Source organism: Pelecanus crispus, chromosome 6 (assembly GCF_030463565.1).
Source record: "Pelecanus crispus isolate bPelCri1 chromosome 6, bPelCri1.pri, whole genome shotgun sequence".
Classification (NCBI taxonomy): Eukaryota; Metazoa; Chordata; class Aves; order Pelecaniformes; family Pelecanidae; genus Pelecanus; species Pelecanus crispus.
Window position 1 is genome coordinate 4326348 of NC_134648.1, and position 20142 is coordinate 4346489.

General features: G+C 39.8%; 1 protein-coding gene across 1 annotated transcript; it reads left to right on the top strand.

Annotated features, from left to right (window-relative positions):
• The first annotated feature begins 3453 nt into the window (after window positions 1-3453).
• Window positions 3454-9092, top strand: LTO1 (LTO1 maturation factor of ABCE1). The gene is given in 6 exon segments (XM_075711929.1): window positions 3454-3469; window positions 3472-3574; window positions 4195-4300; window positions 6896-6966; window positions 7962-8079; window positions 8437-9092. Coding segments are annotated over 6 exon segments (483 nt in total). The 3' UTR covers window positions 8506-9092.
• The last annotated feature ends 11050 nt before the right edge of the window (window positions 9093-20142 follow it).

Consider the following 20142-nt stretch of genomic DNA (forward strand, 5'->3'; position numbering starts at 1 on the left):
ATACCTCCAGGGATGGGATAGTGACTCATCCACTTCCCTGGGCATCCTGTTCCAATGCTTGACAACCTTTTTGGTGAAGAAATTTTTCCTAATATCCAGTCTAAACCTCCCCTGGTGCAACTTGAGGCTGTCTCCTGTTGTCCTATTGCTTGTTCCTTGGGAGAAGAGACCAACGCCAGCCTCTCTACAACCTCCTTTCAGGTAGTTGTAGATCTAGGCTGGCAAGTGCTGCCTGTCAGCATCATCGGTTATACTTCATCTGCAATAAAGCAATTGTGGATTTGCATCTGTTCTATAAAACATCCCTTTCGTATTCCATTTATGTCATTAAACCCTGCTGTTCACACTCCTCACAACCTTTGAGGTGCCGGACACTGAAAGGAGAGCTAACCCCCAGCTGCTCGGAGGAGGCGATTCCTCAGGGAGATGGAAAATTCCCAATCAGGTGTGGATTCTCCAATTCTTCTTTGGCTATGCAAAATTCACCTGCAAAATGCAAAAAATCCTGTGGGTGGAAGGCTGCTCCCTTTTAAGAGTGGGAATCACGCTCAACGGTGAGGCAAGGGAGAAAACTGGTTATTTTTGCCTGAAAAAGATGTAGATTTCTGGCAGGAAAAGAGACTGAATGTTTCCGTTTGGAAATGCTGTGAGTCACAGGAATTACAGATTTCTTGGCTGGCAAACATCTCCCATGGTGTTTCCCATTCTCCTTTGTGCTGAGCCACTGCCACACATCCGGAGGGTTCCCGCTCCTCATGTACTAGGAGATGTAGTCCTGATTTTCAAGTTGTTTTATTCCAAAAGTTTTCAGGCTGGGGGCATTCTGTTTTTCTGTTTTTCATTTCCAGTTTTGATCAGACTCTCTATTTTCTTTGAACATGAGATACCTTTCAAGACCTTTTTGTAAAAAATAAAAAACCAGAAAATGAAATAAAAGAAATACAAACTTTTAAAGTTCAGTCAAAAAAATCCACTTTTACTTTTCTGCTAAAAAAATGCACAGTTTTGATGGGAATCACAGCAAGTAACAGAGTTCAGAGGGTACACTGTTTAATGTAACTAGTGAGAGGTTTTTTAAGTAGATGTAACATCTTTGTTCGTGAATATTGCTCAAAGGCGCAAAGATGAGGAACCTTACGTTTGCGAACAGCATCTTGAGCTCTCTAGTGACCCTGTTTGCTGACACCTTTGGATTTGCATCTTCCACCAGCAGCACAATGTTTCTTACTGCAACAGCATGGTTAGAGGTTGGTTCAATATTTATTCAGACGGAGGGAAGAATGCCAGGAGCTAAATTACCCACACCGCTTCCTGGAGCACTTTAGTTTTCCTTGGAGGTTTCCCATCCAAGCTCTGACCAGACCTGGCTGTTTTGCTTATAAAATCTGACAAGATCTCAGCTTGAGGTGGAAGGATTACTGGAAAATGCTTTCCCTACCATCAGACACCTGACTCGGTCAGGAACTTGGTGTGCAAAACGTGGAAACGCCATTGCCTTTGGTTCTGTGGGAATGTAAACACCGCCGCCACCATTCACGATACACGTCCAGGTCGATCGTAGTTTCTCAAAGACAGTAGGACAATTGCAGTGCTTTCATTTGCAATAGTACATTTTACAGCCCTAAAAGGTTTTTAAAGGTCAGGTGTCAAATGTCTCCTTGTGAAGTCTCACTTAGAAGCTATGATGTGCAAATACGAGCTGTTAGAGCGGTGGGAAGGCTGTAGGAAAAGAGATACTGGGCATCTCCATTTCCACTTTGGGGAAGTGTAAAAAGCTATAAATCTTTTATTCAAGAGCCATAATATCAGCTTTACCTCTGCTCAAAGCACTGAAACTATGTTCATGGAAAATTTGGGACCACTCTTTCTACTCTGCCAGCGTACTTTGTATATGAATGGAGAATGACACAATAAATTAAATAAGTGTACTTTCTTTCCTCAAAAATATATAGAAGCCAATCCTCCTTTCAGGCAGCTTCAAACACGATGGAAGCAGAGATGCGTTTCCCTTGGAAGCGAATGGGAGTGCAAAAAAGACATCATTAGGACTCTGAATTCGGGGTGAATTTGTGACAGTCTAGGCACACAGCAAGTTTATCACGAGCCGCGTTGGATGAGACTGATTGTTGAAGGTAAGGAAGAATGCCCCAAAATGAGACTAGAGTTTTGCAGTCTTCTTGCCAGGACATTATTATATGTTCAGCATTTTTCACCAATCCCGCTACCTACTGAGATCAAAGAACTTGTTTTTCATTAACTTCCAAAGCAAGATTCAAACTGTAGCTATTAGCTTAGAGGAAACCTTCAGAGACCCCTGGTATTTCCACTGACATCAGTGAACAATACTGTTTGCTGCGACTGTGTGGTTGCAGAGCAGGTAGGTATTCACACCTGCCAAACCTTCAGTGATTTCATGTGAGATCCAGTGGTATCTACACTTTAAATCAATGCAGAAAACGAGCTGGCCGGCTGACTACAGTCACTCTATTTAAATCAATATAGCCTGCTGCGATGGAGCATTTTTAATGAACTGCGATTGCTGCATCCGGTTAGCTAAACCTTTAGTAGCATGACTTTATTTTCACTCTAATGTAGTTTTATTTTTTCTTTAGACCCATGTCTGGATTTTAAAGCTGTCTTTTCGAGTCCTCTGCCCTCCTGTGTTTGATTTGGAGGATAACAGACCCCCCATACCCCTGTTTGGATTGGCAGACTACTTTGGTGTGCCCAGAGCCACGCTTTCGTTAAGTGTCTGGAAAACAACAGTAGAAGTTAACATTAAAGTACATGCTTATAAATAAGTGCAAATGCTTCCTTTCACCAGTGATGGTCTGTAATAGCCAATGTTGTAACAAAGCAGTCTAGAATGGCACACTAAAGTTTGGTTTGGGTATTTACATCGAAAATATTTACGTTTCGGGTATATACATCAAAAATACACCACCTGAAGACCAGAAAGGTCTCAGGTCAGTGCAAAACTGGCTTGTACCGTGGGGCTGGGAGCGAGCCCCCCGCACCCCACTCCTCGCACCCCGACCGCGTCCGCACGAGCGGCCGGCGGGGCTGACCGCCCGGCACGCGCAGAGCACAGGGTCAAGGAATCGGGCGAAAGAAGTCATCGTCAATCTTCTAATTTTTTTTTTCCTTCTCCTGGTACTACAACTCCTGATAGTTTCATGGGAAAAAGACCAAAATTGATGGCCCCCCCGCCCCGCGCCGCCCCGGCCCCCCCCGCCGGCGCTCGGGCGCCCCCTCGCGCGCACTCGGCGCGCCACACTCCAGGGGGCGGGGCGAGGGGCGGGGCGAGGCCGCTGGAGGCGTGGCCTATGGCTCCTCGGGCCACGCCCCCTCTCTGCGCCGGGCCCGGCCGAAGGGAGCGGGGCGGGGGGCTGGCGCGCCTGCGCACTGCACGGCCCCGGCCGCGGCCCCTCCGGCTCGCCGTCCTTTCCCGGCATGCCGAGCGGGTGGGCGGGGCCCGAGCGGGGCTGCCGTCGGGCTTTGGCGGTGCGATGGCGGCGGCGGCCGCGTCTGCGAGCTCGGATATGTTTGATGAGATCGTGATGGCTGAGGAGAGGTGGGCTTGGTGGGGGAGCCTTGACCGGGGCCCGGGGACCTCGGGGGGCAGGCGGGGCCGGAGCGGGGCTCCTCGCTTGCCGCGGGCAACGGTCGGCCTAGGGGGAAGTGAGGGTAGCCCCGGACCTGGGCCTGGGCCTGGGCCTGGGCCTGGGCCTGGCCTGGGCTTCCACAGCCGGCAGTGGGGGCTGAGAAGGAAAATGTGAGGGGCGAAGGGCGGGCAATGAGCCCGGGGAAGCGGCGAGGAAGGAGAAGGGCGGGGGAAATTCTCCTCTTTGCTCTTGCTGAGCCACTGACATACTCGATCTCGGCTCTTCCACTGCGTGGAAACTTGACCCGGAGTTGTGAGCTTCTATTTGTTTGTGTTACTGTGGTGAAAGTACTGAGCTGGATTGCGAAGTGTGTTGTTCTTGGCAAATTACTATAAGCCTGTATGAAGGGATCACAGTATTCATAACTGCATCTTAATTTAAATCAACATTATGTGATATTTCTAAATACAGTCAGTTGCATTTCTGAGATGATACAGCATGCTTTTGTTTCTGTGAGTTGCTTGTGTGCAGCGTGAGTTTGGTATGAAATGAAAATAGGGGCTAAAAAATTATTCTTGTGTCTTTACAGGTTTCATGGTGAGGGGTATCAGGAGGGGTATGCTGAAGGCAGTCATGTTGGAGCTGTTGAGGGAAGGAGGTATGGATCGCTCCATGGTGCCAAGATTGGGTCTGAGGTAAATCAGAAAATACTTCAAAATCACAATGTTTTTGTCATTACAAAGTTATTGTAATGGAGAAACTGTTGGGCAAAGCCTGATATATTGGTGGCCTGAGGCCTGCTATGTTATTTTGCTTTGTATATGTCCAAGAGGGCCCATAAAACTAGGTGGTTTGAAGGTGGTGTTTTGATTTGAACAGTTAAATAGATGGCTTGGTGTTTTCTGAGCTTATTTGCTCTATGTGATTTTGATTTTTTTTTTTTCTCCTGGACAAGAGGATAAGAAGAGGTAAATAAAATCAAACAAGTTTGCTCAGAAAAAAATGATGATGGACTGTACATTTATTTTTGTAACCCAACATTGTGGCTAGAGGCTCCCCTGTACCATCTCCTGCGGCTCAGCATTAGGGAAGAACATGGAACATTGAGATGCCTTGGATGGAGAACCATAAAGGGGCAATTCTGGGTGACTCTGTTGCACTCTTTGTTATTTCTAATACTGGGAGAGTTTGTTGGTGGAGGCACTGTTATTTTTTAGTATATGGAGTCAGTTCTGTGTGTTGGCACCCTTACACAATGGCATACCTGAATCGATAAGCTTGCCTAGAAGTGAAAGGACTGGAGAGAGGTGGTGAGGCACTTTAACTTGTATCATATGTCCAGCTCAAGTTTATCATAACATGGAGCGTGTTCAGTGCTGTACAACATAGTTATAGTATTTTTGGACCTGAACTGGGTTTTTTCAGCTTTGCTGGGAAGCTGTACTACAGGATTCATGGCAGGCCTTATTTCAAGTACAGTGCCACAAATCTAAATCTGTTCGATCTATTGAAGCCCTTTGGGTAATTTGGCAATTTGCCCTTTTGATATCTTCAGGTTTCAAAAAGTTAATTAGTTACACAAAGAACAGTAGCAATGGTATTAATCCATTTTGAAGTGAAAAAGGTAAACTGTCAAATTCGTAAAACTTTGCTTTGCATTTGGGTGTGATACAGAGACGTACAGTGATGAAATATTTTCCTACTTATGCTATAACTATGTAGTTCCAAGATGAGAATGTTAAACAGCATCCTCCAAAGCTGGATAGTTTTATACAAAGTGGTCCTAGACAGACTGTGATAGGGAAGTGCTCTGATCTACTTATATTGGGGAAGCTGCAGAGGACAGTAGGATTGTAGACAGCGAGGTATATTAAATAAGAGAAAGAGTGACTGGGGTAATCTTAGACCTGTCAGCCTATTTTGTGTCTTGGGCAAAATTATGATGCTGATCTGATACTGGCCTTGCTTGATAGACAATTAAAGAAAGATGTTCTAATCAAAGTGTGTCTGTTTTCAGGCACATCCCTCAGGCAGGTTTAGACACAGTATCTGCTTGGGCTCAAGCAGAAGATTGGCACTGTGCCCCTGGGGTAGAACAGTGCTAATTAAGCTGAGAAGTCTACAGCTAAGTGTCCAGGGGCCCGGTGTGTTTTACCATAGTAGCTTGCATTTACAGCACTGGTAACTGCTATGTCTGTCAGTTGTCTCCATTTACCTTGGGTCTCTAAGCAGTTTTGGGGCATGCAAATTAAATTGCCGTCAACGAAAAATTAACTGGAAGCCTCACTTCAAATATGCTTGAGCACTTAATGGGATGTTAAGTGCTCAAGCACGTTTGGGCCTTAAAAAGAACCTCCCCTGTGTACTTTAACAAACAGAACAAACGGAAGACTGGAACTACCAAACATTCCCACTCTACTCTGAAGTGGTTTGCAGGCCACAGGAGCTTACAAGTCCAACAATGTTTTGTAATTTAAATGGCAGGTGTATGCACATGCACATGTATGGACCACAGTGGGATTAGGCTGTAATTTTGGACTTAATTTCTCAAAGTCAGCTAACTTCTGTTTCAGGTGTCTGTGCTGTTTTTCTGTGAATGCTAAGTCACTTTTGAAAGGGATTCCGGCCGACTTATCCAGTTGGTGCACTGAAGAACTTAACCTGTATTCCTACTTCATTTGGTGTCTGAAGTTGTAATGAAAAGTTCTGTCAGCAAGGCTATCTTAGCGCCTTGTGCTTCTTTCTGATGCCATGCTACCCTCTTGAGTTAGGCTAGTAAAATTGTTCGCGTATTAACTCAGAAAGCGTGGTTTCCTCTTTGGTTGACTTGGTAGCTCCCTCCATCCAGCTGGTACACCTTTTTGTAGGGCTGTGCGTGAGCTGCTTAAACTGACAGTGCTGCAAAAATGAGTACTTAACCAAAACATCTTAAGTTGTTTTCTAACGCTCTCCCTACTAACATACTTTAATAAATTTGGGGGTTCAAAGCATATAAAGTATGACTAGTGTTTTGCAGAATTGCTTTCTATGCTGCATTTTAAATATTTTGTCCTCTGATGCTAAACAGATTCTTACAGAAGCTTTCTGACTCTTGTACTGTGTAATACAGATAGCCCTAATTTATTCTACCCTAATTTACTGAACTGTCCAGTGTAGAAAGGTGTTTGTATTTCCAGTGATTTGTTTCCTGAAGAATGGAATACAATGTAGTCAATGTAGTGCTTTATTTTTGTTTGACTATATATACGACACTTTTTTTCCCCCCTCATGACATTATGATAAATTCACAGATTGGCTGCTACCTTGGGTTTGCACTGACATGGCAGTGTCTGCTCCAGAAATGCACAGATGAAAAGAACAGGTAAGGTTAAAAAAAAAAAAAAATCAGTGTTCCTTTAATACTGTTTAAAATTATGGTGTCCAGTTTTGCCTCCTCCCCAAAACAAAAGAAATAATGAAAAACAGACGAAAGGTGAGCAGAGGGCCACGAGGGTAGTATCATATGCTGGACCATGTGATACTGAATAGAGAATAAGGGAACTTGGTTTCTTCAGCCTGGAAAAAAGAAGACAAGGGAGATACCTACTTTTACCACATAAGGTGATGTTCAGGATAAGGTGGAGGCACGTTCCTTGCAGAATGGCACAGTGAAAGGACAATAGGCAACTTTCACAATTTGAAACAAGTTAGGTTCTAATGGGTCATAAGGAGAAGGTCCTTTCCAGTGCAAGCAGCTAAGTGCTGGGACAAGTTGTCCAGGGAGACTCTAGAAGCTCCATCTTTGTAGATTTTCAAAATCTGGTTGGCGATGGCCCTGAGCAACCTTATCTAGCTTTGAAGTTAGTCCAGCTTCTGCAGAAGGTGAACTAGATGACCTCCAACTGTCCCTTCCAACCTGTGTTTTTCTATGACTTTCATTCTTTTCTCCGTAATTTTTTTCTGTCCAGTTTTGATTAATTTATCTGACAGAATTGCCACCATAGTGTCGGTCATTTTGATAGTGTTCTGGTGAGCTTTTTTTGTTGCATTTCGTCATTTTGCTCAGTCATCTAATCAGTATTTCTGAAGATTCTTGAATATTTCTGAACTTTTAGCAGGTAAGTTAAAAGGGAAACCTTAACTTTGTTAGTTGTGCTACAGCTTGATTTATGATTATGGCTTAAATATGTATCAAATACACACTCTCAGTGAGCTAAATGGGAGAAGTTGAATGAAAGAAGGATGGAGGGTGGGGTTCTCTGCCCTGAATTATTATATATAAGTATTAGTATAATTTTCATATTGATGGATTGAAAAAACTTCTGTAGTAGGCTCATTGATTTTTCCGTTTTGATTTGATCTTTTTTCTTTTCCTAGCAAAAAGATAAGGGCTCTGGATTCATTAATAGGGATGATTCAGAAATTCCCATATGAAGACCCCACTTACGATAAGCTGCAAGAAGATCTGGAAAAAATCAGAGGAAAATTTAAACAGGTTTGTAGGATTAAGTTGTTATTTTAGCAGAACATGATATTAATTTCTGAAAATATTTAGTCTCTAAACTTGCTCAAAACCACAGTATTTGTGCAGAGCAATTATTGTTCTCCTTTTGCGGTCATAGTAAAAATACTTGAAGTGAATTAAGTGAAATTACTTGATGGTTGAAAATTCCCCAACCAATAGCAAATGCAAAATACAAGAAAAATATTCTTTAAATGAAAATTGAAAATACTATTTGTCAATTAATTACAAGTGGGACCAGAAGAAGAGAAATGGAGGAATTGGGAGTTTTGTTGAACATTCTTCTTGGAAAATAGATGCTTTGAAACACTTTCGTGTATTCTTTTTTAGGTTTGTTCAATGCTAAATATTCAGTCTGATTTTAGAATCGGTACTGAAAGATCTTCACTAACATTTTGAATATAACAGATGAAGATAAACATGGATGACCAAAGAAGAAACATTAAAAGAACAGATAACTGGAAAAGTGTTTATCTACCCTTATTTTAAACAAAATCAAAATAGCGAAGAGGTGCTAAATATTAAAGGGGAAAGGGAAAACCATTGAGCTTGCAATAGTACTGCTCATATGTCATTTAACATTTATTATCTCCAGGTTTTATTTAGGATTGCTGAAACACCAGTGGGTAAACCTGTTAAATAGAAATACTTGCTTCAGTTCCTCACTAGCCTTTCACTGAGATATTAATTCCTCAAAAGGAAAACATATGCATTTGCAAAGTTTCCTTATTTAAAGGGTGTATGTTACTTAAAAAATCTGTGTATGCAGATCATTCAGTTTACACGATGTGTAGATACTGTATGTGAAGTAAAATGTAATCAGTTGCCTGCAGATTTTGCAGTAGGAAACATTTTTGTGCGTAAAGGGTAGAATGACAAATGAAATCAGAATGTGAAGATTAAGGTACCTGCTCGTAAAGTAGCTGCAGCCCAGAACATGAAATTTGCACTTTCCACGAGTTCTGCAGACTGATGCAGTGGCGGGGGGGAAAAAGCCCACCAAACTGCCCAAAAAGCAAACCCAAAAAGCTAGCAGGAAGTGAGAGAAACGTGACTACCAGAAGAGTTGTGATACTGATACTAGTATTTCCTGGTGCCTTTTGTCGAGGAATAGCTTTTTATTTTCCAGTTTTGAAAATATACTCTTTAGTCTCATTCAAAAAAATGGATGCTGTCAGCTAAATGTATGCTGTCAGCTAAATATAACTATGTTGGTTTAAGAGAAATACAGTCAATTATTTTACCTGAAAGATATTTTAGGTTGGGCTGCTGGATGTCTTTGCATACCGTTTGCAATACAGTTATATAATGAATATATACTTTCATCAGTTGTAACGTATGCATGTCTGGCTAAGTCTACACGGCATGGTGTAGCTTTGTAAAGACAGATTTGACTGCCATGGGTGTTGGAAGCTGTATGCAGGGTAAACTATCTCAGGTGAAGGAAATGTTTTAATATGGCCATATCCTTGAACAGCAGTACTTTGTGCCATCTAGACCTCAGTTCGGTTTTACTTGTACAGCTTTTTATTATGCAAGAAAATAAGCAACTTGAATTTTTAAAACGTACTCTGTGTATTCACATCTGGGATACGAAGGACATGCATTCTGCTAAAATTTTTGGATTTTGGACTCTGAAGATAAAAACTTTTGCTGACTGTATGGAGTGAGTTGTGTGCATATGTATTAATTTATTTCAAAATAATCTTTTACTTTTTGCCTGTTTCCTGAGTATGCAAGTATGCCAATGTCAAGAGGCTTTTCTTAATAACTGGTTGCTGGTGTACTTTTTTTGTTTGTTTGTCTCACATGTGTAAGTGTTCAAATAGCTTTGATGCACATAGTGAGTGTCAGGGCCATCTAGTGGAGGAGGTCATTGTATTGTCTAAGAAATAGATTATAAGAGTTCACAAATATTTATATAGATAGAAGTCCTTAACATAGTATGCAAGATACAGCTCTTCTAGGTATGTGGTGAATTTCTTTGAAATAAAGTAATATTGAGGTAGGATTCATTTGTAGCTTGTGTCCTCATTTGAGACCTTGGAAGGGACGTGTCAGCATTGATGGTCTCTTCATTTAGGGCAGTTTGAGTATGGGTGGCTTTTAATTGTTATGCAGCTAAACCACTGGGAACCAGAACAAGCACCCAACTGCAAGTACCTGAAAATAGAAGCAAAATAAAATAGCATACCCTGTAATCTTAGTAAACCGATAGGCATAAACCAAAAAGAGCACATATTAGAGAAAACAAAACTAATTTCACTGTAAAATCACTTCAGAGAAATCCAGATTTGAAAAAGTTGTCTCTGCTCATCCACAAACCAGTTTATTTTTGCAAATCAAAGTATTTTACCTGTTTACTTCAAATGAATGAAAGGTACTAGACATTCATCTGTGATTAACTTTGACCTAAAATATTTTTTGTTGAAATCCATGAATTATGCTTTAAATAAACTCCCCCTGGATCTTGGTCTAAAAAATGCAGGTTTTTTTGTTCTTCTGAATGATGGTACAAAGAGAAGTAAATGCTGGAGGTCTAAGTATTCACGTTTTAAAATGCAGCCTTTTTTTGGAATCTTTGTACATGGTTTACAAACATGTACATAAAAGCAAGGCAAGGGATGTGAGAGCTCAAAGTATCTGTGAAGCATTTGACTAACAGAAGTGATGATATGTAAGTTATATGCAAAGTGCTACTCTAGAGATTGTATCGGGAACAAAATTATTTTTGCTCAACTAAGGAGAGAAGGGATCTTTGCCGATCAAGTGGTCAGTGACTGTTACTTTGAAAATTGGTTTGGTGGCTAATTTTCTTGATTGCTTTAATTTTATTTATAACACATTAATATTATTAGAATAAATTATTGTATAAATATATATGTATATACACATATTTAACTCTAAAGATTGTAGCAACCAGGATTTCAGACTGGGATATACCAGTTTTAGGGTTGCCTATTAGGTCTTTAATTTAGCTCCATATGTGTGTACATACTGATAGAGTCTCTTGTTCCACGGGTCTGTATTTTCCTGAATATCTTCTGTTTCATGTCTTGTATGGGCCTGCTGGTGTTTATTAAATGAGGTGCAGTTAAAAATTCCGCTGGATATGTAGTCGTATACTTTCTTTGGTGCTGATTTTTTAAACTGTTTTCTGCAACAGGGTTTGGGGTTTTTTTGTGATGTTCAGGGCTGTAACAGTGGAATCCTCACAGCATACCGTAGGGGTGTTTTTATACTTTATTTAGAGCTAAGCAGTTAAAGCCCAGGTTATGTCAAGAATATTGATTTGCCTTAACCAATGTGAGACGTCTCATGTGACTTGTTCCAAATAATTTTGCATTTTGAGTACATAAATACTTCAGAATGTGCTTCTTGCCGACATGAAGAGTGGCTGAGTACCTAGCTTTTTTGCGTGTTTGTATTTTCGCCGGTGTTTCTCAGATCAGTCACCTAGAAAATGAGGAACTTTACAGTTAGCAAACACCTGTGAAAGGTGTGTGCTTAAGCCAACTAGAATGCTACTGGGGAAAAAAAAAAATTCTGTCAAAATTTTGAAAACCAGTGTTCAATTTTGTGAGAGATAAGCATATGGTTTCTTTTCTTTCAACACCTTTCCTGTTATGTTAACATCTTCCTAAAATCTGTGACAAATGAAAACAAAGTCTTATTAATGGCTTCATTAGTTTCACACCCTGCTTACTTATCCTGTATCTTGAATGGTCAGGACTCTGGTGAAGCAAGTTTAATTAAAGACTCTATTGGAAGATCTGTGCACAGAGAGGCTGAATAAAGCTTCTGTGGACCATGGTCATTCAGACATTTCCTGGTTTGAATGCTTGCCTGTGCAACTTAAATATTGCTTTACAGACTGGGTGGAAAAGATATGAAAAAAAATGCAATCTTGTCGATGATAATTTTGGCTATTAATAATAGACATAGAGATTGTGGTTCTGTGCTGTATTGTCAAACAGGTTTAAAATTTTGCAACAGTACTTGATCTGTTAAGAACAGTTAAGGTAGAAAATTTCTACTAAAATTGTTGAAGTTGCTAAGACTTAAAAATATATTGCTGTATTCACCACCTCTAGTTATTGCTCAGTAGTTAGGGAAGAATGTTTGAAACATTTAATGTACAAATTTCTGACTTGCCTCGGCTGCGTTGTAGCTTGGTTTGTTTCTTTATGATCGTCTCTCAGCTGAAGCTGTAGAATACAGAATTTTATTAAAAGCTGGATACAAAGCTAATTACTGCTAATGTACTGAAGTCACTGCAGTCCAGAAGACTTGTAATTTTTCTTTCTACAATATGTGATGAGTACAAGAAATAGTGAGTTGTGAGGCATCAGCAGAGAAAGATAAACTCTGACTACAGTGAATTAATTCCCTGCAGCATTGCATGCTGATTCAATGTTGTTCTATAGCCATGGGATTGTTAACTGCTAATAGCAAATCAGCCATCACTAGAACACGTAAATCTGACTTTGTAGGTTATCTGTGTCATTGTACTATCTCAGTACAGTAAAAAAAAAAAAAATAGGATGGAGTTTGTTAAAGCCTCCTAGTAAAATCCATGAATAAAACATTTGTCCATCTTCATTAAGCAGTGTATTTTCTTTCCATTTGTTGTAAACGTTTGTAATGTGAAGGGGATCAATTCCAGCTTTGAATGAAGATCTGTAGTCAACAGAAATGGCTGAAATAAATCAGAAAAAAATCTGGGTATGCAATTGTTCGCTTAAAAAACAGCCCTGTAGGAATAATCTGCCTTATTGAATCCTATTATGTTTTTCGGAAACAAGGTTATGATGATTTACATGTGGATGTATAAGGAAAGTCTGGCTTCCCAGTTTGGCATGCCTTGTGTGGTTATGTGACTTATTGATCCGATTGCTGTTGAGGTATGAAATATATAAGCAACAGTGTGTTCTAGTATGCACATAGAACCTGTGCAAAACTCATGTTGCTGGCTTTCTGGATATACGCCATTTAGAGGAAGAAAAATAAAGACTGGTTTAAACACAGTGGTTTTGTAGGATTATTTTTGGTGAGTAAAGTACACATTCTGGTCTGTGTCTTTAGGATTTCTAGAAAGGTAGCACATTTTTATTGATTATTTTTAAATAGATTATGTTGATATAAATTTATGAGTTTTAATTTTTCAGTAGATCATTTCCAGAGTTTATAAATATATAGGTTTTGTTTTTTGAAGAGATGCAAGAGACAGTTTGAGCCCTGTGATGTCTTTATGAATGCTTATTTACACTTTGGCTGTAAATACAACTTCCTTTATTGGAACAAAGGGAGATCTGTCTGTCAAAAGTCTGCCTGCACCCTAATACTCCACAGAGCTTTAGAGTAAGAACTGATACCCTTTTACAATATATGACTTACCGCACAGAAAGAGATCAAATAATCTGAATTTTTGAGGTTTTAAACCCATAAATCCTGTTCTATTTACATCTTTTTTGTTCTGTATGCATCTACATCCCTTTTTGAGTCCTTTTTGAAGGTAAAGTTTTAATACTCATCTCCACATTAAGATACTACAGAAAAACAACATTAAAAATTGAATCTTTTATTTATAAAAGTCATGCAACTACAGGCTTGGATCTAGTATTTATTTATTTACTCACAAACTGCCAAAGTTGTATATTTTATTAAATACAGTCTTCTGTTTCAAGATTTGATTTTAATAATCTTAGATTCTCTTCTAGTTGTGTTATCAAATGAAAGTGGGTGCCTTGTCACTGGGTGGCTTGTTTGAACATTTGTGTGGTTGGTTGGTTGGTTTTTTTTTTTTAATAATGTCCTGTAATTACTCGGCAGTGTTGCATGCTTGAAAGGGAATGCTGATGATATGAATGTCATTTTCTGGAGATAAAGGTATGGGCAAGCAAGATGAGGATAAGACTCCTTGTCAGGGTAATTGCTTTCTTAAACAATTTCTGCAGTGATAGCAGCATGAAGCACTAAACATTTTTGACAAACTGTTGGTGTGCCTAATGATCTTAAGGATATAGTTTGAAATCTGCTGGAGTATTAGAATTATCTGAAGTCCTTCTGGATTAGAATCTTTATTTGTGATGGGAGTTCATTCAGGGCATTCCAGAGAAGGTTGTAACAAAGCTGGATCAGGCAGATAGAGCAGTGTGTGTGTGATATCTCATCCTGATCTTCTTAAAGAGAAGGGCTTTGGTTTGAAGCAAAAGGTTTAGTATTTCTACTAATGTTATAATTCTTCATATTCTTGGTGCTACTCAGTATGACTGTTAGTGCCTTTTGAATAGTGTCCTTTGCAACTTCTTATGGCAACGGGTTCTTGTCTAATTATGGCCTAAAACTTCAGCTTTCATAGTTTGGCAGGTAACCATGAAGATTCTCATTTTACAGGCTGCCAGAGTTGTTTTTTTAATGGATAAAGTTATGCCAGTACACATTACCACAGAAATGTATATATCACCAGAGAAAATGGAGATTTGGGAGGTGTGAAATGAGTTCTACGGCAAGTTTCCAGTTGCAAGTTTTGGTGTCTAGGATTGATGTATAAAGGCCAACTAGAGCAATCTAGTACTGAAGCGCTTCAGTGTGTCCCAGCGTTTGGAATTGCAGAACCAGCTCAGCCTCTATTGACATTAAAAATCATAATGAAAAAAGCTTTGTGCACTATTTTGAAAGCAGTCTTCTAAGTATATAACACCGTGTGCTCAGACTTGAAAATACTGGTTTCCTTAGCAGAGACAAGAAGAGAATTTGGAGCTCTTGGATTCTTTGGGATTGTCTAGACTACACTGTGCAATGGTGTGATACCTGGGCTAAAATTAAAGCCAGCTTAATGCAGCAGAATGAGTATCCCTATGTTAGAACAAAGCACTGATTTAGCTGATGTACAATGCTGTTAAATATCCACATAAGCTCTGTTTTAACACTGCTTATACAGTTAGTTCATTTGTAGCTAACTTGAATATCTCTTTGGCATCACACTGTGAATATTCCGACCTTAATCACAGGAGTGTTTATTCCTGAAGTGTAATAATTACATTCTTGCAGCATTTTTCATCCTAAGATTCTTTAAGTACTTTGCAACTCCTGAACATAAGTATAGCTCTACCAAATGATGTAATACTATGCGAAGGAAACATGGTCAGTAAACTTAGCTGAAACATAGCCAACATAGGAGACTTTGGAAATATTTATTAGCATAAAGTAGTACCTGTTCATTGTCATATGAAATACGTGAAGGTAAAAAAAAACCAGCCATAGTAAGTGCCAGTTGGTTCTGAAGTGGCCTGATATACAATGTTTTTAATTGTTCTATCATATTTCATATACATATGTAATTGACCAATAATATGGCATTCTGTGTATCTGGTTTTGACATGGCAGAATTGCCTACAGAAGATTTCTGAATAGGTATAAGAAACAGCATATAGCTGTTGTCTTGGAAAATTAGAAAGCTTGATTATAGTTCTGCAGAATTTGTATGGATGGAATCTGAAATAGTGGTATACTGACTGAAAGAATTAAACTGATATTTGTTTATAATAAAATTAGTTTACTTTTAGCAAAATGTCTAGGCAGAAGGAAGATTGGTTATTCAGTCTCTGCATCCCGACTGCACTAGACAGAATCAACATCAGTATTTGTCGCTGTCTCTCATTTTTGATTATTTAGCAGCATATTTTGCTGCTTTATCTCAATGTAATAGTAATTACAATTTTTAACCTTCAGCATCTTCAGGATTCTGGGGAATAATCGACATCGCATGGAATCTTTCTTGATTGTAGGAACTGTGAGTCAGCAACCCTTTAATTTTTTTAGTTGCAGCTATTGTTCCAGCAGTAAAGCTTTACTGCTATTGTCCAGTGTTTGTCCAGCTCACGTTTACTGGACTGTGGGAACGGATTAGGTTTTCATGGCTTTTTTTCCTTCTTGCATAAACTCTTGATCAAAGACATTCCTTGGATGACAAAACACTGTATACTGTGTCACACAGTCCTGACCAGACTGCACGAACAGTAGTTTAAAAACACATGCCTACATTGTTCTCTAAACTGGCTTTTTTTTTTGTTTTGCAATGTATGTGCAGACGTTGAATTTTTGAGACCCCATGTACCTCCTTTAAAGAACACGTACAGAAGTTATTGTTAATAAGCACCTGACAGCTTCCGAAATACAAGTAAAAAACAAATGACTATTTGAAACTAAGAATTGATACAATTGTGGGTCACTTTTAAGCAGAGCTAGAGGTCATGTCTGCAGTGTATTTCCTTCTTGGGGAGACCTTGGGTCATGGTGCAGTTAGTCAAGTGCACTGTGAACCTAGAACCACATGGACTTATGGCATCATTTTATGTGTCATATCCAGAACACCTGAGTAAGATGGAGAATGATTTGAGCACAATTTGAGAATTCATAACCCTGCTTCCCATAGGTATGTTGTTAGAACCGCATGTTGAGAATCTGGCTCATTATAGTTGTATGTCTTGCTCTTCCTTTAAGTTCTCTTACACAATAAGATGAGGACAAACTTCACAAAAATCCAGTAGCATTATTATTTCTCAAACTAGTGAGAAAGAAACAAATCATGTTACAGAAAATACGAGAGACTTTTTGAAGGAGTTTTGACTTGTGATTTACCTTAAATTCTCCTTCAGCAGAAGCATGGGAGAAGTGGAAGGGGATCCCTGAAGACACCTCAAGCAGGTTTACAATGGGATTTAATAACATGGAGGACTATATTTAGGTGATTGGAGAGTTGTCTGAGGATGAGAGAACACTTGTGTTTCCACACACATGTGAGGCTTTGCGTATATTTGTTTGGCTCTGCAGCACTGTTGAGCCCTATCATGCAGGATTGAAGGCAGATGAACTCTTTCACTTACATTAGAAAGATATTGTCCATAAGGGAGGAAGCTTTCTGATCCTTTGTAGTCCAAGGGTCTCCATGAAAAGAGAAACCTGAATTAATATGTGGCTGATAGACGTCCTGTCCAAAAGGAACAAAGTGGTCGTAGTGAATGACTGAAACAGCTACAGAAATACTGCGTCAAAAACATAAAATAAATGTATTATGTTTATAAGAAATAATGTTTACTTTCGAGTCAATAATTGCTGATGCCATCTGGAAATATTGGGAAGATGTTATGTCTGTGCATATAAAAAGAACATAGCTATATTTAACAGTATACATTTGCTGAAGATCTGGTCTTCATATTTAAAATAGCTAGCAACCAAATGTAAAGAACTATGGCCTGCAGGTGTTCAAGGAGCTGAAAAGCTGTTCAGAAAGAATACCCTGTATTCAAGCAGTCTGTAGTGATAAAATCTAATAAAAGGAGAAATAAAACATCAAAAAGCTCAATTGTCCGTTTCAGACAGTTTGCCATCAGAGTAGTGACTTAGGACGCTCGGGTCACTCGTTCGGTGCTGGCTCAGGGGAGTTGTCGTAATGCTCTAGTGGTGGTTTAGTGGTCTTTGTTAAATGATTTGCCCATCTCAGCCCAGCTCCTTGAAGACTGGTGCTAATGTTACAAATAATAACATCCTTACGGTGGGTAGCATGTTAGCTGTCGTAGGAGACCAAGCATTTAATGGAGTATAGCTTGTGGGTGGATTAAGACAAGTGTTACAGGGCAGTCAGGTGGGATGGATAAAATAACAAAACCGCACCACTCAGCAACATATAATCTAACATTTATTTACTTAGCAGGTTGGGAACAGTGAGTGCATAGCAATTTCCATTCTGTGTTGCACACACCACGCACAAACCAAAGCCCTAGACCTTCACCACATGGACCCAGGAGAAGAGGGCTCCTGCTCCAACCAGTCGACATGTCAGGTCCTGGCTTGAAGCTTGGCCTGTGCACGTAGCAATTCCTCCTTTGGTTCGGCTTTCTTGATGGTATTAGATATCTGTACCTGGAGCTCTCTCCATCGCCAAGGGGTTACCCTCTTAACCAGTCACTGCGTTATTTATTTGTCAGCACAAGGAGTCCCAGGCCAGTCTATGGACTTTTGCCATATCTAAGGCCAGTTACTGGTGGGGAGGAGGAGGTTCCCATTGCCCTCTGGTCACCCACCCCAAATAGGTTACCAAGTGTGAATTTAGCAACAGTTGCCTAATGAAGTTCTTATTTTGCTTCTTTGTTTTCCAGTTGATGCCAGATTAGTCAGAGCTGAGCAGACGTAGTCAAGGTCTCATTTGACTGGGCAGTCTTTGGCTTTCAGGTAGGCTTCCCTCCTTGACAGACACGTTAGCAGGGAAGGTTGTACTGTGACTGTCCATTAGCGTATATTTTGAATATGATGGGAATATAATTTCCTACTGCAGTCTTCAAGTGAGTAGACAGACTGGTATTCTGATTTTGAGATGGATCACTACGTGGTTATTTTACTCGAAATAAACACTAATTGTTGTATTTCTTCAAGGATATTGTCATAAATAAGAAAAAGTAACATAAGCCATAACTAAAATGAGAAGAGAGATTAAATCCACACAGGTGGATTTTTTTTCCTACTGTACAAGAGAGAAGACCTCTAGCAGCCACTAAACACAGCCTCCTGTATCCAGAGAGGCAACTTGAGAAAACTAAAACTGTTGTTGCGTTAGTCTGTGTATGGTAGTGACTGGTCCCTAAAAGCTTGGGGCTGTCCTGTGAAGGAATTGATGCTCTGAAGACCACGTTAAAGACAGCTTCAGGAGTTCAGTGGAGGTGTACCCCAGTGTGTACCCCAGGAGCAGATCTGTTGCCCACGCGCTGCGGGTGGTGCTCCTGCATCAGCAGGGCCCGCGCAGAGTGAAGATGCTGCCTGTGTGCCTTATTCCTGATTTGCTGTGAGCACACGGTCTTTTCTGCCAGTAGTTCCCTCTTCAGAGCGCTCAGGAAAATGATGGCTGTGAATACTTAGTGACTTCCCTGAAATATGAGACTTTTTAATACATAGTCTTCACACAGGCAAAAAGTAGGGCAGATCTAAGTAGGGCTCTGCAGATGCTAATGGGATTGCCAAGAAACTACTTCTGTTTTGCTTCTTTAATGTCTATCCCATTAAAGAAACAAAAGGGTAACTTCTGCCTTGCTCCTAAATTTGTACTCCTTGACCCTAAAGAACAAAATCACAAGTCTGGCAAGTCTCACATCATCAGTGCAATCCAGTTGACTAGTTTGCAATCCCTTTCTCATCATTTGATTGGAATATTGTGTGGAACTTGGTCAAAAGCCAGATGGGAATCTATGTTTGCCATGCCAATGCAATTACTACTATCAATTATATTTGTGGGATCATAAAAATACTGTGTTTGTCTGAAGAGATACATTTCCCATAAAATGGTGCTGGCAGGAATTCATTAAAATGCCATCATTTGTAGCTTTACTGCCTTTGTCCCATTGTAGCTTTTCAATGACGTTGCCAGGAATCTTTATCAGAGTATCTAGCCCACATGCCTGGGTCATTCCTATGACTCCTTTGAAATAATAGCTCCAAGCTTCACTTTCTCCTCTATCTTACGGAGTTTTCTATCACTTAAAATGCCAGATACGCTTGATTGTAAGTGGATTCTGAGTTTTTACATTTAACGGATCTTGTTTATCCTTTAATAAAAGACTATGTGAATTTAAGCGTTCATAAAAGGTCCAAGCTTGTCAATCAGTCTGAATTCAGCAATGGAATTGTGGAGGTTTTTTGGAGGTCTTTTGGAGGTTTTTCTGTGTGCACGTCTCAATCTGATGTAAGAAAATACAGTATTTTTCCCTTTAATAAGCTACAGCATAGCCTAGCTGAACATGCATGTGTTTTACAGCCTGTAGTAAATTGTTTTTCTTGCTACATTCTTGTCTTTCTGCCCTTTGCAATGTGAGTAATACTGGCATAGTTCACCCAACATTCAAATTTAGTAGTCTGCATTTAGAGATGATGTTTGAAAGGAAATGTAAATAACAGAGCTGACTATGTGGGCTTAAACCTACTTAAGTCACAGAACACTACAGTCAGTTTAATAGAGTTTATAAAACAGATAGAAAAGGCAAAACC